General features: G+C 35.9%; 1 protein-coding gene across 3 annotated transcripts in view; it reads left to right on the forward strand.

Annotated features, from left to right (window-relative positions):
- PALLD (palladin, cytoskeletal associated protein) overlaps nt 1–19,531 on the forward strand; it is a 209,522-nt gene that overhangs the window by 58,617 nt on the left and 131,374 nt on the right. For all 3 annotated transcript variants that reach the window (XM_075091120.1, XM_075091121.1, XM_075091122.1), the window contains exon 3: nt 17,275–17,453. In XM_075091120.1, coding sequence (XP_074947221.1) covers nt 17,275–17,453 — 179 coding nt within the window. The remainder of the gene's footprint in view (nt 1–17,274; nt 17,454–19,531) is intronic.

Genomic DNA, 19,531 nt, shown 5'->3' on the forward strand with positions numbered 1-19,531 from the left:
ATGAGAGCAAATGTATCTCAGGAATTCTCTTGGACATTACAGGGTAATTGGTGACCTGATTCGAGAGAGAGAGAGAAGGATAGAGATAAGGGAAGATCTCCATTTATAAATCACCGTAAATATGTTCCATCCCAAATACATTATGAAAAGTAAAAAGAGGGGACAATGACCTTTTTGATAGTATACAGTTTAATTGCTTGCTCTCAAAGTTAGCATTTTGGGCTGCTCTTAAGAGGAACAAAAAGTTTATATTAAGCCCTTTATTAAACTGTTATAATTATCTAGAACAAAGTATATGCCTAATGTGAAGGGTGAGATTTTAATAATCTATATTGTAGGCACTTTGAATTCTTTTTATGCATATTGTTTATTCTGAAATAGATACTCGTAATCAAATCTTGTTCTTCCCTCAGTACTCTCATAGTTTTTTCTTCTCAGTTATATCCTTTCTCCTATAAACTGATGCATAGCACTTGATATAAGACTTTCATCAAAATCTCCTTCAAGTGTGACTATTAGATGGTGAATGTTTTTAATAAGGATACTTTCTAAATGGGAAAACGTGTCCATGGAGTTTCAAATGTAGACAACAGATCAAAAATTATAGCATTGAAAAACAATGTTTATTCTTGCCTCTGGTTGGAAGATGAAGTAAAGATGAAGAACAAGTCCTACAGCACTTCTGCATACACAGTAATTTATCTAGAAATAATATGGAAGTATTATTCTACAAAGCAAATCCATTAAACAATTATAAGCTTTTTGCTATCTTTAAGTATTGGGGTAGTAAATGTGGTGGGCTGAAACTGAAAAAAAAAAAAGAGAATAATCAGTCTTATAGCTGTGTAGATCCTTTTGAACTAGTTTCTTGCTTAACAATACTTCTCTCTATAATTTCCAGGATGCACATGAACTTTGTTTGTAACTTAAAAAAAGGATAAAAACTAAAAAAAAAACCCCAAACTTTAACCAGGGTTCACAAATCACTGTTAGTTAATTTTTGCCTCACATAAACTACAATGTAAATGTTTAAAAGTTATTTGCAGTTTTTTGTTACTTTGAAGTGCACAATGCAGATAGGAAAGCTATTAGTATTTCTGAATAACTGCTGTGAGAATTAATCAGAGGTCAAAATTTGTACTACAGCACCTTGATATTTCTGCCTCTGATATGGTAATGTGTTGTGTCAATGTTCAGTTTTGCTGTGTTAATGCATATGAAACATGTAGAACCAACCTGAATTGGTTTTATACTAGAAAACCCTAATTGTATTGTGGCTAAAACAGTACAGTTTTTCTGCAAAAGAAAAGGAAGGATGGTCTTTATGGTGCCCAGTCTTAAAAGATGCATCTTGTGCCTGAAGTCTTTGACAAATTCCAGAGCCCCTCAGTGTTTTACAGATTGAGTGAAGCAGTGGTGGTAAGATTCTGCTGCATAGTATAGGTGGGAATATCCTTGTGTCTTCATATAAAGACCAGAATATTCTGTTCCTTGAGACCTGTCTGGGACAGCTTTGATAGGGCTGCTGAGGGTATGCAGGTATTAATTTGTAACTAGATTGACATTTACTATTCTTCCCAAACTTAATGACTACTTATGTGGCTTTTCTGACTGTGTTGCTGGTGCAATCTGCATTGCACTGCCCATATGTAAAATAGATCCCCTCTCTTTCGGTCAGATTTTCAAGCAACAGAGAGAGGCATGATGGAAAAGGGCTGGAAATAAGGATCAAGGAATTCCAGGATTTACATGGGCCACAGTAAGCATCTATAGATTCTAGTCATAGCAAAAAGGAGTAGACCTTAAAGCAGTCTTGAGCGTTGACCCTCAGCCTGTTGGACTCCTGTGGAATTTTTGATTCTCCAGTAAAACCTGCTTTTGGTACTGTTTCGTACTTCAGTTTTCATAATGGCTGTGAAAAATACACATGGTATGCTTTGAGGCATGGCTGGCTAGGCCAGTGGATGTTGGTAGGTGGGAAGAATCTTGGAAGTGATGAATGTTTGGAGGGAACGAGCAGGCACTGGCCATAGCTACGCAGGTAGTGACCAAAGAACTTAGCAAGGGTACATGCATGCTTTTGGATCATAGCATACTGATGGCTGGCAACCATGGATATAAGCTTGTCTGATAAGGCTGAAACCAAAGCCTCAAGTGAGAGCCACGCTGTGTCTTGCAGCTAGTGAGAGCATTTAAAGGCACTTTAACTGATAGCTGAATAGATAGCATCAGTTAATCATTATTAATTAGGCAAAGGTGATGCCTAGTCCTTAGGTCTGGCTTAGGTGGTGAATGCAGTCCTCCACTAAAGAGAGTCTTTGTGGGTTTTGAAAGGCACAGTAATGCAGCAATTAATCCTAATGACAGGTATCTATTTGCATAAAACAAGTAGGTCAGTCAACTTTTGCCTATGCTATGTAATTGTATAAGGCTGCTGAGGAAATGGTGGTGTAAGTTTTGCTGTCTTGGGAGAACTGAGGCTCCAAAGGCAGGCAACTTTCCTTCCCCACCCTTTCCTTCCTCTTATCTGCTGTTTCAAGTAGACCCTTTCACATAGCACACTCTAACTCTGTCCTAGAACACCACAGATGTTATCTGGGAGTCTAAAGCCTTGAATCTTATTTTGCGTCTTTTAATGGGTAGCTTTTTGTTATGTCTGTTATTGTACTTACCTCTGAAGTAGGATAAAAGGAAACAGCATGCCAAAGGAAAGTACAGTTGCTTGTTAAGATGACAGCTGTCACATAGAGATCAAGCCTTCTTTTTCCACCAGCAACTGCGAAGAATGTCTTTGATAATATTAGCATTATGAATCAGAACAGGTATAGTCAGTATTGCTGATGTATTTTTTTGATAGTTAACGTTAGAAATTAATTCCCAAAACTTCCAGTTTCAGTCTAGACCGGTAGGCTCAGAAATTATTTAACATGTTACAAATGTGGGTTTGCAAAGTGAAGTTCTCTGGCTGTTTTGGATATTAAACTATTATTGAAAGAAAGTTAATTTTTTATTGTTTTCTGTATTTCAATTATTTTACAGGTGACCTTAGATCTAGCTTTAATAATTTCCTTTCCTGATTTTCCCTTTAAATAGTTTTCTCAAAATTTTCCCGTTGTCCTTACATAAAGAAAGTAGTCAATGTCACTGAGTCTGAATTACAAATTAAAGAATGCATGCAAGATAGCAAGATTTAGCTGTATGGATGAAGGAGACTTCAGCATATTTTGCAAAGACCACATCCATAAGTTAAGAACAAATTTTGACAAAAAAATTAGCCATTTAAAAATAATGCAAATTAGCTGCATTATTGCTGGGCCTTAATCCAGAATCCCAGAAGCTTCTATTGGCTTCTGGGATGCCAAGCAAATGTGAAAAGTAAAGAAGAAGTTCAAAATAAATAAAATTTAAGGAAGCATTATAGAGAAAGATAAATATTTTGAATTAAAATTGAACTGGAATGATCAGGATTTCTGCTTTTGCTCACTGCTTGGCATTACTAAAGAAAAACATTCAAACAACAAAATTGTCAAGACCCCAAAATACAGAATAGTCCCTATTTACAAAGTTCTGATTTTATTTATGAACAAGAAAATATTAGGAAATTGTTGATTAAAACAGCAAGGAATAAACAAAACCCCAAGAACCAGAGTATAAGTGGTTACTAGTGACTTTTTTAAAAAAAAACAGAAGGCATGTGAATTTTTTTCTGAGGTCTATGTTGTTGGGTACCTCATGCAAACACACAAAATACACATTTAATTTTCCTGATAGTCCTGAGGGCACTTGCATGAGGACTTTAAGTTTAGGAGATTAAAATTGTGATGATCACTGACAGAAATTATTACATAGAGCTTTAAGCCATACGCTGCCAACTTCAGCCAAACCATCTGTTATAATTATACAATTGCTGCTTTTGTGATCTTTAAATACATGAAACAGATTGAACTCTGGCAACTGTCTGTGAATACAGGTCATCCTAATCTGGAATGCTTCAGTAACGGAGTTTCCTCCGTTGACATCCGAGCCGTTCAAGATCTACTGCTAATATTGAAAGCCATAGTCAGTGAAGTGCTGAGGTGCTTGTTCTCTACATCCTGTGTCACTCTGCAGAATGATGCCAATCTCTGAAGGCTGAGCCTCACTGAGTAAATTTGACTGCTGTCATACTTAATGCAAGGCACTGACAAAACCGCTGACAGCTTGCTTCCTTTGATTTCAGCTACTAAGTTGCTGACCTGACCTGCATGGATCAAGCCTTTTATCTTCCGGTCAACAAAGTTATGTTTAGTGACTCTGGCTTGGAAGTAACTGGGAAGTAAGATAAAGGGAGGTGATAGTAGGAACAGTATCCATATAAGAATGAAACAGTTTTGTATTGCATATGTAGGGTCTCATTTTGTATTTAATCTGGTCTAGTTTAGCTAATGTTGCAGCTGGAAATCAAAGGGTTTATCTATTCAGCTACCATAATGTAGATAACTGTCTTCTGTAGGCATCATTTAATTGTGCCTATAAAAACACAGTGATGGCAATATATGTCATAACTGATTTAATAACTTCCTACCTTTCATAACTCCGGCAAGATGTCTGCCAGTTCTGAAGGTAAACCTGCAAGTTCCGCAGTTGCCACTTCCATATTTTCAGTACGAATTAGACTACATACCCTGGGTAGAGGTTTCTTTTTATTTATTTTTGATTTGCCAGTTATTAAGGTCTCATGATTGACTGTCGTTGGTTTTTTTTTCGGTGAACTAGATTGATTGGTCTAAAGTACTTCTCAGCATCTTCCCCTTTTTAAGTATTGTGGTTTTGGGAAGAAGTATTACTACTTCGTCTGAAGTGTGTGTTGCCAGCCATGAACTTGCCACTAACTCACTCACCACAATCATATTAAATGCAGTCTACCTTATGTATGGAACTTAAACTGCATAAATGCAATTTTATCCTTATAACTTTCAATTTTTTTTCTTTACTCTTAACTCTTTACAGTCCTCTCTCAATGTTATTCCACTAGAAGACTATGCCTGGCAGTTCTGTAAGAGGTTCCCCTCCCCATGTAGGCAAAATAATGGCAGCATGCTAGTTCCAAATCTGTTCCTGGTCAAAGGAGTATACAGTTATAATGGATAGCTAAGAGCGGCGTTTCTGTTATAGATAATATGCATTCCATTTCAGCTAGACAAGCAATTGTGTTAATCCTACAAGCCTCAACAGATCTTTGGGTCTGAAAAATGTTCAGCATTTGACATGTCATTATTAGATACTTAATTTTTTTAACCTGCTGTAATTGTCTTCATTGCTTTTAATTTTCTTTCTTTTCTCCCCTTCTGTGATCATGTTAATTTCCTATCAAGTACTAGAAGTGGTAACTTGTAAGCCTAGGTCTGCATAAGCCAAGTGATGGTATCTGCAATTTAAGCGTACGTAGTAACAACAGTTATTTAGTGCACTCACCAGAGAGACTTAGGTGCCTAACTGCCCTCTGGGTTAACAGAAGGCGGCCACATAAAATCCTTCTGTAACAAAAGGCAAACAGACCCCTAAGAATGAAACTCCAGTACGTCATTGCCATGCACTGCTGTGTAATAACTTATGTTAGTCTCTTCATTCCTATCTGCTAGGTTTTTTAAAAGGCTGAATAATAATTTTAAGGCTAACAGTACAGCTGGTAATGCAAGGTCAGAATCTGTTCTTGTTCCAGAGACCTGGTCAGCACGTAGAAGGTGGTCTTAGAGTTGAGGCAGTGGAAGCTGAGTTCTGACCTGGCTTTTACCTTTCTTTTGTGACGACGGACAAAGTGCTTAACCCCTGGTTCTCAATAATAAAATGTATCTAATTATCTTATGTTCAATTACTCTTTCAGTGCTCAAAGTCTTATCCTTTAGACAAACATTTTTATTCAGTTACCTCAGGCACAAGATCGTTCACTGCCGAGGTGCACAGAAGATTAGAGGGAACTGTTGTTGTGAACCATTAGATCCTCTCTAGGCTGTTGTTACCAGTGGTGGTCCAATGCTTATATTCAGTAAGATAAGTGCGATGTGCTAGACACTCTGGAAGATTATGGTGAGTGTTCTTACTGAGAATACACATGAGGGTATGCCTAACATAACAGAATGGGAAGAACGGATGAGGTGAGGGAATGGTGGAATAAAATGGCTGAGGCATAGTATGATGTGCTAGTTGGCTCTTCCAGCACACTCTGACACTGAGAACAAACCATATGAAAGCAGGAATGTTATCTCTAATGCCATATGTGTGTTTCTTCTGAAGCACTAAACTGTAACTCTGCTCTTGTATGCTTCCGCTGCTACTGGCTCCCAGTACAGGGCTGGTTGCATTTCAAGACTGCTTTTTAAAATTTATGGGATATCTTTCTATAACTTCCTTTAAACAAATATTTGAGGACACTCAACAGAAAATGAAACAGGCAGTGTTGCCTGCGTTAACTTTGCAATCCACTTTGGAGATAAAATTTGCATGTATGTATTTCCATGTGTGGCAAAGGGTTCCCGTAGCCACAGGGTGAAAAATACGGAGCAGCATCTCTACTTTGGAAATCTAATATTCTGATTTTTTGGAAAGAGATTATAATCTTTTCATGAAACAAAACAGCAAATAAATCAGTTTCTGCTGGCACAACTACAGACACAAGCAGAAAGGGGTCTGCTTGACTTACTGACAAATGAATTAGTGGAACAATCTGAAATGTAGATAATGTCTACCACACTTTGACTTCAGGGTAAGATGTTCCAGGCCCAATAAGGAAGTTGTACAAAACCCATCAATTTAATTACCTGTCAGAAAGAAAGAAATTATTGCTCACTGTCTGGCATTTCATGCCCTAAAACTATAGGGGCTCCTATGTAGTACCTAGTTAAATGCGAAGTGTGTGTTTCAGGTGTAGGGTTTTTTTCTGTGTTCAGTGATGAATTCCGTATAGAGTGTTTCACAGTTCTGTGATAAACCTCTGAGAGTATAAAACTCTAATAGTGTGGAAAATGAAAGGTTATACCTGGTAATCATTTAAACCTGAATTACATTTAAAAAAAAAAATGAAAACATCTACAATAATATTAGGGACAAAACTGCAGAGTCAGCTATTGTCAAGGTTTTTATGCTGCTGTTCCTCATTCTTCACATTTATAAACTGTTCCGTCTTTGTGCTTTGATACATGGTAGCAGCTTCCATGTTTATTGGCATTGGAGGCAAGCTATTGCCTATATTGCAGTGGAGACCAAACTGTATAAGATATTTCAAAAGAAAAAAAAATCTTCCAGCAAAATATGAAACGTAAAAAGACAAAATGAGGAAGTTGCATGGAGTGTTAAGGAATGAAACGAATGTGCATTAGCTGTACATACTCTGCCTGTTTTAATTTGAACTTGTACTTTGCTTCATTCTTCCTCTAACTGCTCATAGCACCTGCTTATTTTAGCGTAAAGTCTTCTGAAATACAGGTAAATGTACCACAAGACTACTGTATGAACATTCTTTTTCTGCGTCTACTGTCCTGATTCTTGGCTTTTGTTTTGTTTTTGTTTTAACTCATTGTGGAGAACTGGATTCAAAATATGTCAGAAGGCCAAAGAATTTTCCTTTTTAATGCATTTTAAATAATTTTGCAAATTGCAGATCACATTATGATACATTAGTATTCACGGGTGTTGGGCTGTGATTTTTTCATATTTTTTTTTTTTAAACTCTGAAACCCAGAGAGGTTACAGATGGGTTTACTACTGTATTTATTAAACAAGCAACCATTTTCCAAACCGAAGTCGCATAATCTGGGGGTTAAGAACAAGTGGGAATTTGCAACTATTAAATTATTTTGCCATATCGTGTGTTAAATGATACTGAGAAAACATATTTTTATATATAACACATATTTAAAAAAATACATACATAACTGTTGGGTTATTGCCGCTTGCTGCTATTTCCAATCCAATCTCTTTTTTTCCCTGATATTTGCAGGCTTTTATAATTTTGGGGTCTTATAACTAAGGAAAATAATTTTAAATTAAGGGAAGAGATTTTTCAGTCTTGACCTTTAACAGCTTAGCCTTCTGAAATTGAAGGAATTTTGTTATAAGGCAGTATTGGCTTTGTTCTGTAGGAAATTTATTTCAATTTCAACATGTAACAAGAGCTTGAAAAAATGACCTATTACCAAGCGCAGCCATCCAAGTTGTTGAGTGATTGCTTTCATTACTGAAATACCGATTTGTAATTGTAGTGGAGCGAAGAGTTTTTTGACTTTTCAGTTGTGCCAGAAGGTGCCTACTCTGACTTTTGAGAAGGGTAGTAGTTTTCCCTTTGATTATTCTGGTTTATCCTTGTTCAGTCTGGCTAACCTCTGACGCAGCAGAGTTATTTGTTAGGCACCTCCAAAGAAGCTCTAGCCATCTTTGCACAGACTGCACTTCATCTCAAAAGCCACTTTAGGAGATGTATCTCAGATATGTAGTTGAGTTGTAAGTGGCAGCAGTACTGATATATGTGCCAGGAACTCAAGCTTAGTCAACTAGAAGATTATATAAAATATCCTCCTGTAGACTTGAAGATATCAGGTACAAAATAATTATTGAGAAAATAGTAAAGTGTGAAGAAACTGTCCAAGAAGAGATGATGTAGGGAAATTGTTACATTAGATATTGTGAATCACTTGTTCTGCAATAAGATTTCTGAATTTTCTGAAGAAAATTACTGCTATGAAGAATCTCATTGAATTAACCTGCAGTACAGTTCCACATAGCTAATGAGTCCAACCACCCTCAGAAATGTCTTACAGATAAAAGTATGGAAACCTTAGTATCTTAAATTGCATAGAAGTTATTACTGGGTTTTTTCTTAATACTTTTTATGTACATGTATGAAAATAGACAAATAATTAGTAAATTTACATATGGCCAAATTCACTAGTTATAGAAGTTACTCAATGAAATGAGAAGGCATTGTTATTTTTTAAATAACTAGCAGTATATGTGGCAAATAATTAGCATGCTTGTTGTAAAAGGTAGTTTGCAGTTTGCACTACATAACTGGTCCTTAAATTGCACAGTACTTTCTCTTTCTTGATGTGATGATTGACCATATACAGAATAAACTGAATTATCTAGATACATCTATTTCTCAGTTAAATTGCTGCTTCTGAAAGTGACACATTTATAGTGTGGGCTTGTGCCCAAATACAGAAAAGAAAGTTCTTTGTAAGGTTTCTGAAACTGTGAAATCCATGGGTTACACCTACACCTGGTCAATGCTTTTGTCTTCAGAAAACATGCAGTTAGGATCAAGAGTAATAAGGTACTCTGTGTTCTGGTGATGGACAGAGGTAAGGAAAAAAGATAAATCTTTTGGGGCCAAGGGAAAAGATAAGTCAAAATAGGATATGAGGTAGGGTTTAAAGATTGGACTTCAGAAATGGAAAATAATTTATTCAGCATACAGTTCAGCATTCTGTTATTTCATATATGAAGGTTGACTGTAACATAAGCAATATTTTTTTAATAAGCATATTTGTTTATTCTGGTTAGAAAAGAAAACATACAGATTTTTCTTTTAATATTGACTGCTTCTTTGGCCAGTTAAAGAAATATGATCTCCTTGCTGTTATTACTGAATAAATACAGCTGCACAGATGGCTTTGTTCTGTATGATGAAACAGGATTACCTGAAATGTAGTATTTCATTTGGATACCATTGCATGCATTTGTAAAATATCATCTGCCCCAACACCACAATACCATCAACAGGAGTCACTTCCCTGCTGTGTGTCATAAATGTACCTATAAGGCTTTGAAGCCAGTTCAACAAGAAAGTTGCTAGATGCTTTTCATTGTTCTTCTATTAAGTATTTAGATAGTTTTCTTATAATCAGAGTTCTAAAAAATTAGTGAACATATCTAGTTTTTAAAAAAGTTCTCCTGCAGGAAGTGAGTGGCCAGTAGTGAACATTACCTTAACATCCTGCACAGCCTGTTATGAGAGAGATGTTTATTAATCACAAATAAATAGATTTGGATTACATATCCAAATAAGTCATACCGCACCTCTTTTCTATATGATAGATTATCTCTGGTTTCTATAAAGAAAATATTAGCATTAAACTTCTTTATAGACATAGAATATAATTCAGTTTTATTCTTTAAAATGCACCATCTTTTCCTTTACATCCAGATACTTCATTACTACATCACATCATGCATATCTTATAGACTTTTGTAAGAATGCAGGATTAACACAGAGATGTGCAATTTATAACAATGAAATTTCACTAAATTAGAATGGTTTTGCTTTATTAGCTCATTCTTCTCCATAATCTTCCATAATACATAGTCAGATTACAATACATGTAAAATAGAAAAAAAAATCAATATATTTATTTAAATTACTGGTTACGCTTGTCCCACACCAAGGCCACATCTTTAAGACTCTGTCTCTCAAAAAAAAAAAAAAAAAAAAACACCACCAAAAAAACAACCCCAATCTAAACAGAGCTGTAAGCATTCCTTTTAAAAAAAATATTTGTATTTCAGGTCAAATTTGTTGTGAACCTTTAATTCAGTGGCAAATTACCAGGAGATGTAGTCAGCTCATATTATAACATGCACAATTGTTTTGACTAGGGTGCTCCATTAAAAATAGTTTGTAACAAAAATCTGAGGTAAAGCAGAAGGGCCCTAGGAAATAGTAGGTAGTTGCCTCAGTGGTAAATTTGTAGTAGGAGTAAATTTCAGCAAGTTTGCTGACTTCAGAAAAATACATTTTGTGGCAAAAATTCTTGCTGTGCCTAAGAATAACCATAGCAGAGTTTAAATCAGTGGCACGCATTAAACCAATGCCAGGGAAATGCAAACTAAGCAATGGTAACTATCAAGCAAATTATTTAAAATTCTCTTAATCTAAGAAGTAAAAGTAGTGTTCTCTAGAGGATTTGGTGTATGGCAAGTTAGACAATTATAAATCTTTTCTTTGCTCAGTGTTGTGTTCAATTTTCATACTTTCTAGCATCAGTTTTGTGATTTTTTATGTGAATATCTCTATCATTCAGGTAATTAAAAGCTGTATTTTTTAAAAGCCTCTGTACTTAAAAGCTATAAAGTGAGGCCAACAATTGTGAAGGCAGATACAAGATACAATCTCAAAAGAATTTTAAGAACTTTTAAGCTAATCCTGTGATTTTAAAGATGGAACAATTAGTTTTTAATCAAGTGTGGCAATACTGTTTTTCTTTCGTAATTAACTGTACGCAGCTATGTAAGGCTATAGAACATTGCAGTACCCAGAGGCAGGATCTCTGCTGTAACTCTGAATATCTTGTCTGGAGCTGTCAAAAGCTCAAGCTAACTTTCAGTTTATTTCCCCAGCTGAAATGCTGAAGCAGAGCAGAATCCTTGTCCTGCAGGTAAAGTGAACAGAAAGAGACTTGGGAAATCTGCACAAGAATGTAGGGAAGGAATTTCCCTAATGGCAGGAATAAGTTAAAAAAATGATCTTTGATGTTCCTGCAGCCTGCAAACAGCGACAGAGGCCATTGCTCACTTTCTTGGAAGCTTTGTAGCCCATGGCTCATCTGGTCACATCCTTGCACAGAGCATGATGCAAAGCTTGACTTCAGAGGGAGCAGAATTAGCTTGTAGGAAAAGGCAGGCTGAAATGGTGATGTGTGTCTTGAAAATACAGCCATTTATGTATTCTTTTGCCTTTTTTTTACACTTTGAGAAGGCAGTTTTGGCCTCCAAATACCTAATCATGCAAATTACTCATCTGGGTGTGAAGTCCTCATTGAAATTTGTGAGAGCTTGGAAAACACTGTGCAACACCTGAAGAATCAGTTAAATTCTGAATAAGTCTATAATGTGTACTGTTTATAATGTAACACGATTTTTATTTATTATAAAATTGGTTTCTGCCATTTTCATTATATAGAGCCATTTTCTAATTGCTTAACTGGAGGTTCAGGCAAAGCACCAGCATCTATATTCAGATCTTCATTTTCTTTTAAGATTACAAATTTTAAGTATTTAAAATATGTATGTTGTTATTGGTAACTATTTTATGAATTGCTTACACAAATAATAAAGATGTATATAAGGTACGAAAATATTACATTGCAAGTTGCACAAATATTGAGCAGTTCGCAAAGAACATAAGCATCTGAATAAGCTGATTACTGCAGTGTACTCTAAATCTTATACAGTGAAGTTGATTTCTTTTAAAAATCAAGTTAAGTTCTTTAAGTAGTAATGCTTTACAGTCTAGAAGTGTCGGACTGCTTACCCTGAATGGAGAAAAAACAAAATGGAAGTTACACACCATTGTGATGGAAACGCTGACTCTGCCAGTGCAGGAACGTCAGAGTATGTCATTTTAACTTTTCTTGCTGGACATACTTAACACCACTAAGGATAAAATTACTTTTTAATTTACAACTTATCTCTCTGCACTTTTTGTAGTGGTCAGAGTTCCCTATTATAATTCTTCCCTAAGGCTATATCTTAAAGTTTCACTTCAGCTGCCATTTTAAATTAACTTTTAAGAGTGTGCAGAAAGGAAAACCTCTCTATTCCTCAGTGACTCTCAAAAAACACAAGTTCCAGCAGGATTATGCATTAGAGAGAACCTTGAACTGTTTTTCTTAAGGCCCTGGTGCTTACTCAGTCAGTGTACTGTTCAACTCTGTTTATATTTTGTTCACAGTCATTAAAAATCCCAGACACATGTGCTAGTATGTATTTCCATGCATGGTGGGTTGTGAGAGCATAAAGGAAAGAAGAGTGAAAAAGAAAGTCATATTGTGTGAATTGCTACTTGATGTCAGTGTGTGTGAATGGCTGCTCACCTGGCATCTGACTGTCCGTCCTTTTTTGTTATTGTTCTAGTTTTGCTGTCATACAATAATGTAGCCAGCAAAGTAGGCTTTGAAACATGAAATCGAGTATCTTAATCATTGTTCCCCTGCTACTAAAATACCTCTGGTTTGCTTCCTTGGAGAACAGACTTTCTAGTCTAGTGATTATGTTTCAGGCTCTGCATTAAAGACTTAATTGCTATTGTCTTAACATACAGTAGATACAATGTAGGTGAAAACTACGCGTAGTTGGAGAAAAGGCAAGGCAAAGAGTGGTACAGTGGAAATGCAGGCAGCAAAAGAACTGGAGGAAAGAGAATGAAGAAGAAAGTAGGAAAGAACAGAAAAGTTCAGTATAATATGAAAGTCGGCAAGATACATAATGACTAATAAAATATTCCAGCTACATAAAATGTATATTCCTTTTTCTTTATTTTCTTGCCAGCCTTTACCTGACATCACTACAGTTCTCTCTCAAGGGAAGAGTCGTCTACAAATTTTCATGAACGCTAGTATGGCCTGCAGGAATGCACCCAGGATGGAACCTTGAGTTCTTAGTCTGCGGACCGATATGTACACACATATGCAAAAGCTTTTGTTGGTCTCTCTGCCTCTTTTGTTTCTATCTGCACATTTTATACAATATTGAGAACCTACAACAATGGGGTAGGGAAATGAGTAGATAATTTTTGTACTTGCAGGATCCAGAACCTGTGAAATAGATGTATTTTTAAACCAGTATTCTCTATACAGGGAATTCTCTTTTCACAAAGCATCTGCAGTGCAGTTGTTCCTCTGTGGTACTCTCTGTCTTTTGGTTTTGGTTTGGTTTGGATTTTTTTGGCTCTCCAGAAGCATTATTGCCTTCTCACAGCTAGATCGTAATCCTCTTATCCCCAAGAGGATAAGTAGGCTGGAAAAGATTGGATATGAGTTAATGCTGCCCTAGTTAGCATAAAGCTGGAATTTTCTTGTAAGACTTGCTTTGTGGCTGTTTTTCTGTGTCTAGCCATGAGTCCTTTTGGTTTCTTTGGCTCAGTCTCCCTTTGATACTGATCTGTTACTTGCTTTGATGATCCCTCTGCAGAAACAGAGTATGCTTCAAAGATTTGTCTTTGAGTGTTTTTTAGTCCTTAGGAGCAGAAACTCCTCTTACCTTGACTATTCCCAGTGTAGTGGCAGTAAGGCTGACGGGGCCTGTAGACAGCAGTTTTGTGCTCTGTAGTAACCCTGTACTCTGTAAACCTGTGCTCTGTAGTAAACAATGGAAAACTAAAATTCAGTCTGTGTTTGGGCAAAAAATACTTCATTTATTTTTATTAGCTGACCCTTTTTTTAATTCACAAACTCTCTTGAACTGAACTGGCAACTAGCAAGTTATTGCAGGACAATTATTTCAATTGAGTATTTTCTCATTCACTTAATTTTGATGTAATCTCCAAAAGAAATTCACATTAATTAATCCTTTCCTTTTATCAACATGTAGATAGAAAAGAAAAAAAATACAATTAGAAAAGGAAAGAGAATATTCCTAAGTCTATTCCAGCGTTCTTCATGTCAAATAGCTCTGCTCTTGGCCATTGTGAAGGTGAATTCTTCTTTCCACAATAAACACCACAGTCCCACACCAGGGCTGTTTCCCATTCATCAAACATCACCTTAATGATTGCTGAGGTAATTTTGTATTGAATTGCTTACTTATGTGTTTTCCTCTGTGGCAGACAGTGTCTGATGTAGCAGGTCAGGACTTGTTTCAGTGGTATGGCACTGATGTGATACAATGAATCTCTGCCCTAGCCAGTGTTGAGGAATAGCTCCCAGTACTTGAGGCTAACTGTATCTATGTATGAATCAAGGGACAGTGTAGAACTTCTCCTCCTAAGAAAACTGTTTATTAAACACCATCTGACCAAAAAAAGTATAAATGGATTTTTTGGTTTAGGTTCATGTGCTTGTCACAGTTAAATATTTGGGGAACATGGAGTCCAGGAGACAGTAGAAAGCCGTACAATGTGGATGAAACTAAAACAGGATCTATCTGAGAAAATAATTAGGCTTGAAGGAGAGGTTTTCCTTTGCAGGATGTTTCTGGAAAGGAAAGAAAAATAGAACTAATGGTTATGTAGGACCTCATATTACAGGCTGTTGTCTGTGATTGTCTAGAAATTGAATTAACCTCTCTCTTGTGCATATCCTTTAAAATGTAACTTAGGAAAGGCTGCACAGAGGTTAGGACTCTGAAGGTCTAATAAGTAGAAATAGTAGCAGAGGTCCTCACACCGGGAGAAGGGAGGACTTGTGACAAGAGAGGAAAGGAGGGGGAGAGAGGGAAGAGAAATGTTAATTTTGGCAGTCGAGCTGACAGAACAGATTTGTCTCCAAGCCCAGTAGTTGTAAAAGTAGGCCAAAGGGGTCTACTGAGTAAACAAATGGCAGTTTGTTAGTTCCTTCCAAAAATGATACTTTCTGTGTGTACTGTCTGGGCACAACAGAAGACAGAAAAGGAGCTTATTAGTCTTTTAATTACAGAAGACAATTGCATGTGACTTTAATGCCACTATCAACATTTTTTTTTTCACATTCAGGAATAAAATATCTGTTGTTCATAAACACAGAGGGCTTGCCCACAGTTCTAGGTGTTAATCAAGGGGAGTTGTCTTAGATGTAAAGCTGTTAGGTTTTGTAACTCTGCATTCTGAAATAAGCATGAAATTTCAAGTTTTTCAATCTAATATTTTCAGAAAAATAGTTTTGTAACATTTTTTATTTCTTTTAATTACATGTACTTTACTAATAAAAAAAGCACTGTGTAAGCGAGGCAATTCATTTCTTCTAAAGACTCCTCACTGGCTGTTATTTTGTGGTATCTGCCATCCTGTATTGTTGCATGCTTTTCCTAAATAGGTTGGTTTCTGTAACTCTTTAGGATTACTTTGTTTTGTGGGGACAGGGGAAAGTCATCTGTAAGGAAAAAAGAACATTTTATTCTGAAGTATAACTGGAATGTAACTGCAAAAATTCTCTCATAGACCTGTAAAAACTAAAGGAAAAATATCAAATTTTTTGTGACAGATTTTAAGTGTTTAAAATATTTTTTAAAAATACCATTATCTTTTAATTTGAATTGACTGTCCATGAATTTCTGTGGTTATATTTGTTAAAAAAAATCCTTACTACAGAGGGAAACTAAAAGTGTATGGGGGAAAAGAATGAAAGATGACTTTTGAAGCTTGCTGTCAAGAATTTGTCTTTATCCTCACCACAGCAATATTTGAATTTTGGGGGGGGGTAGAGGAAGAAGAGGGAAAGGAAGGAGAGAGAGAATATGGAAAAGCACAGACTAGGATTATAGGGTGAGAGGAAGGGAAGGAAGAGTGGTAAAGATCAGACTGAGTTTGTAGGACTGGAGCAGGAATAACAAGCTCAGAAAGACTTGGCAAAATTTGGTTTTGGGACATAGTGAAAATCTGAGAACGGAAAGAAGACTGATCCCTAATGATTTTCCTTTAGTGACTCACCAATCTACCACTCCTCACAAAAATGCATAGTGGCCCCTGTAAAAAAAAGAATTATCCCCTTCTCATACTTGCTGGGCTGCTAGAGATATACATAAATCAGGGAGCAGCCTATGAGAACAGAACTAGCTGATAGGAGGGAATCAAACAGAAAAAAGATGTGAGCTGGTATGTTCATGGCAGCAATGTGGACTGAAAACATGGACTAGCTTTTCGGGCAGCCTGCACTGGAAAATGCTTGGTTGACCCAATGTAAACAAAATACGCTATGCTTTTGCCTAGCAATAAATCACCCCAGATAAGTGTCTCTTTTGCCTGTACCTATACCCAGCAGTTTTACTGGGGCATGCCTTTTTGGTAGTAGAACATGTATTATACACAAACATAAAAACCCAGGGCTAGAAAACCAGTTTTTGTTCCTGATCTGAGGCAGGAGTAAACCTTTTCAAAGTTTAGCAATATGGAGCCTGTATCATGGGATTATATTAGTTTGACTGGGCATGATAGGCAAAAATCAAATATCCTGTGTGGAGAATCAGTGAGTATTAGGAAGAAGGGAGTAGCAAGTTAAATTTAAATGGATTAGACTGTGGCAAAAGCAAGCTAGTACATAAGATATGTAGAAAGCATTAATTCTACCAAAACAGGACAGGGAATAGTTTTATATTGTAGGTGTGTACAATTTTCTTAGCATTCAAAAATTTCTCACTACCTTTTAAGCAAAGTTTATTCCAGCAAGCTTTTTCTTTGCAAATGCCATTAAACACTTCAAAGCACCATGTGCTGATTTCAGTAGTAATTTAGATTTTTGAGGCAGAGTGTAATGTCTTCTTGTGTGCGATGAGCCTGAACCAATCTTTTATGTTCTTTTCTTCTTTGGCTTTCTAAATGTGTGTGGGCTGCAGATGGTTCTGTGAAGGAAAAGAACTCCAGAATTCCCCTGACATTCAGATCCGTTCTGGAAGTGGAGGACTTCATTCACTAATTATAGCAGAAGCCTTTGAAGACGATACTGGACGCTATACTTGTCTGGCTTCAAATTCCGTTGGTTCAGATAGTACATCAGCTGAAATATTCATCGAAGGTAATAGGTGAAATAATAAGATATTTGATACATACAGGGAAAGATAATCGAGCTGAAGTTTACTTTTTGGTTCAGTATATTAAGATTACAATTGCTTTGGTGGTATTTTTATGGTGTTCCTCTACTTCCCTTTAATGCAACACATTTTCAACATCAAGTCATATTAATTCAGGTATTTCAAGGAATGTCCCAAGAATCAGTGGTTAGATTGCTATTTATTTAGGGTACAAGTAAGATAAAGAATGGAAAAGGAGGAAAAAGCAGAACTTTTGGCATATGGTTAGCTTTTAAGTAGTACCCTCTGTAAATCAAAGATTTGACTGGTGATATCAATAATGATTTTCATGATAGCAGTAATCCCTGCCTCAGTTCTGAACTTCCTCCCAGTGCACATAGAAGTGGCTGCCCCAAGTCAGCCTTCTTCAGTCAAGTGTAAATGTATTATAATTCTTAATTTTTGGAACACTGACTTTAAGTCAGGGTAAAAGTCAGCCATACTGATTTTGTCCAGAAGCAACTGCTAGTAATTGTCAAAATATTTCTTGGCTTTGAAATTAGGTATAATTCAAGTATTATTTTCTCTGAGGAAAGTTAACACTTGACCATGAGTAAAATTATTATTTTTTTAGTGGAGTATTGTATTCCAGGCTTGGATACTGATTTTTATTTTAATTTATGCATCTTTCAAAAAATTTGGTAATATGTATTTTTACCAGTTTTGTAACTCACTAAAATTAATTTAAATGGTTAATTGAAAGCATAAAACAAATTAATATAACAAATACTCATAACAAATCTGAATAATACCATACCAAAATGATTAAATAGCTTTTGATTAACAAAGCAATAAACTTTTCACTATAAATCAGCTAAATTGTGACAGATGAGCATTCATAGGGTTTCTTTCATTATGTTTTTTATTCTCAGAAATTTGTTATCCCGCATTGGGGTATAATAGCAAAATCCCCAAGACTTCTCTGAATCTCACGGATTCTAGTAAGACTTTTCTTTATAGTCGTAAGCATGATTTCAGAAATACTCAGACATAGTAGAAATATATAATACTGTGTGAAGTTATAATAACAGAAGCAACACTGAAAAAAGAAACAGCTAGGTGGAGAGATACAGTGAGTAAAACAATTCCTTTTTTGAGGTCTTGAAAAGTCTTACTATGTGGAGTTGTTATCTTGAAGTTTTGCAACATGTAACTTTGAGAGTGTTGTATAAGTCATTAGGCTATTCCCCTATGATCTTTACAGAAACCAGCTTGTCATACAAGCTTTGTATGTTGATAGTCTTGATGACACTGAAGCCTAATATTTTCCTCTGTGCAGCAGGCCCAGCCACACAAGACCTGGTTATCCTTTGCTCATGCGAAATACTTTCATGTAGACCCACTTTGCTTCTCTTTTCTTACCTTTTCTGTGCTACTTGTTGCTTTGGTCTTTGTAGTTTAAACTTTGTAAATAAATAGGGTACTTGGGTGCCTCAGTCCAAGCTTTGTTTTGTTTCACTGGTATCAGTCTATGCTGTACTATGCATAATGATTATGAATTGCTTATGATTTGTATTACAAATACAGCTATCCATATGTATGCACAAATATGTTGAAGAATAATATGTCCTGTATAAATGTCTAGAACAAATGTTGTGCGAAGTACCTGTTGTTAGGACAAATTAAGACAAAGTGAATAAATGCCTTCATATTTTTTTTCTTTAAGTGAGTTCAGGCTATTCCCAAACACATACATTATATCAAGACTTCCACTGACATGAAATACCAGTACATAAATGTTATGTACAGGTTAATATAAATAGTCTGAACTGTGGAGATAGTGGGTAGCAAGTTTAGTCTGAAAATGTCTTGCTATACTGAGTTGCTCTTACTTAAGGTTGAAGATCTTTTATCTGTGTATAAGTCATATGTTTGCTTAAGCTTTAAGTTTTAACATTCAAGTAAATAAAATTATACATTTCCAGTAGAGGAGTAGTAGTAGTCAGCATTTTTTTTCCCCTTTTTTGGCCATATTTGCTTCAATATGAAGGAAGACAACTAAGAGCCTAGGGAAAACTGTTTG

This window comes from Phalacrocorax aristotelis, chromosome 4 (genome assembly GCF_949628215.1).
Source record: "Phalacrocorax aristotelis chromosome 4, bGulAri2.1, whole genome shotgun sequence".
NCBI lineage: Eukaryota > Metazoa > Chordata > Aves > Suliformes > Phalacrocoracidae > Phalacrocorax > Phalacrocorax aristotelis.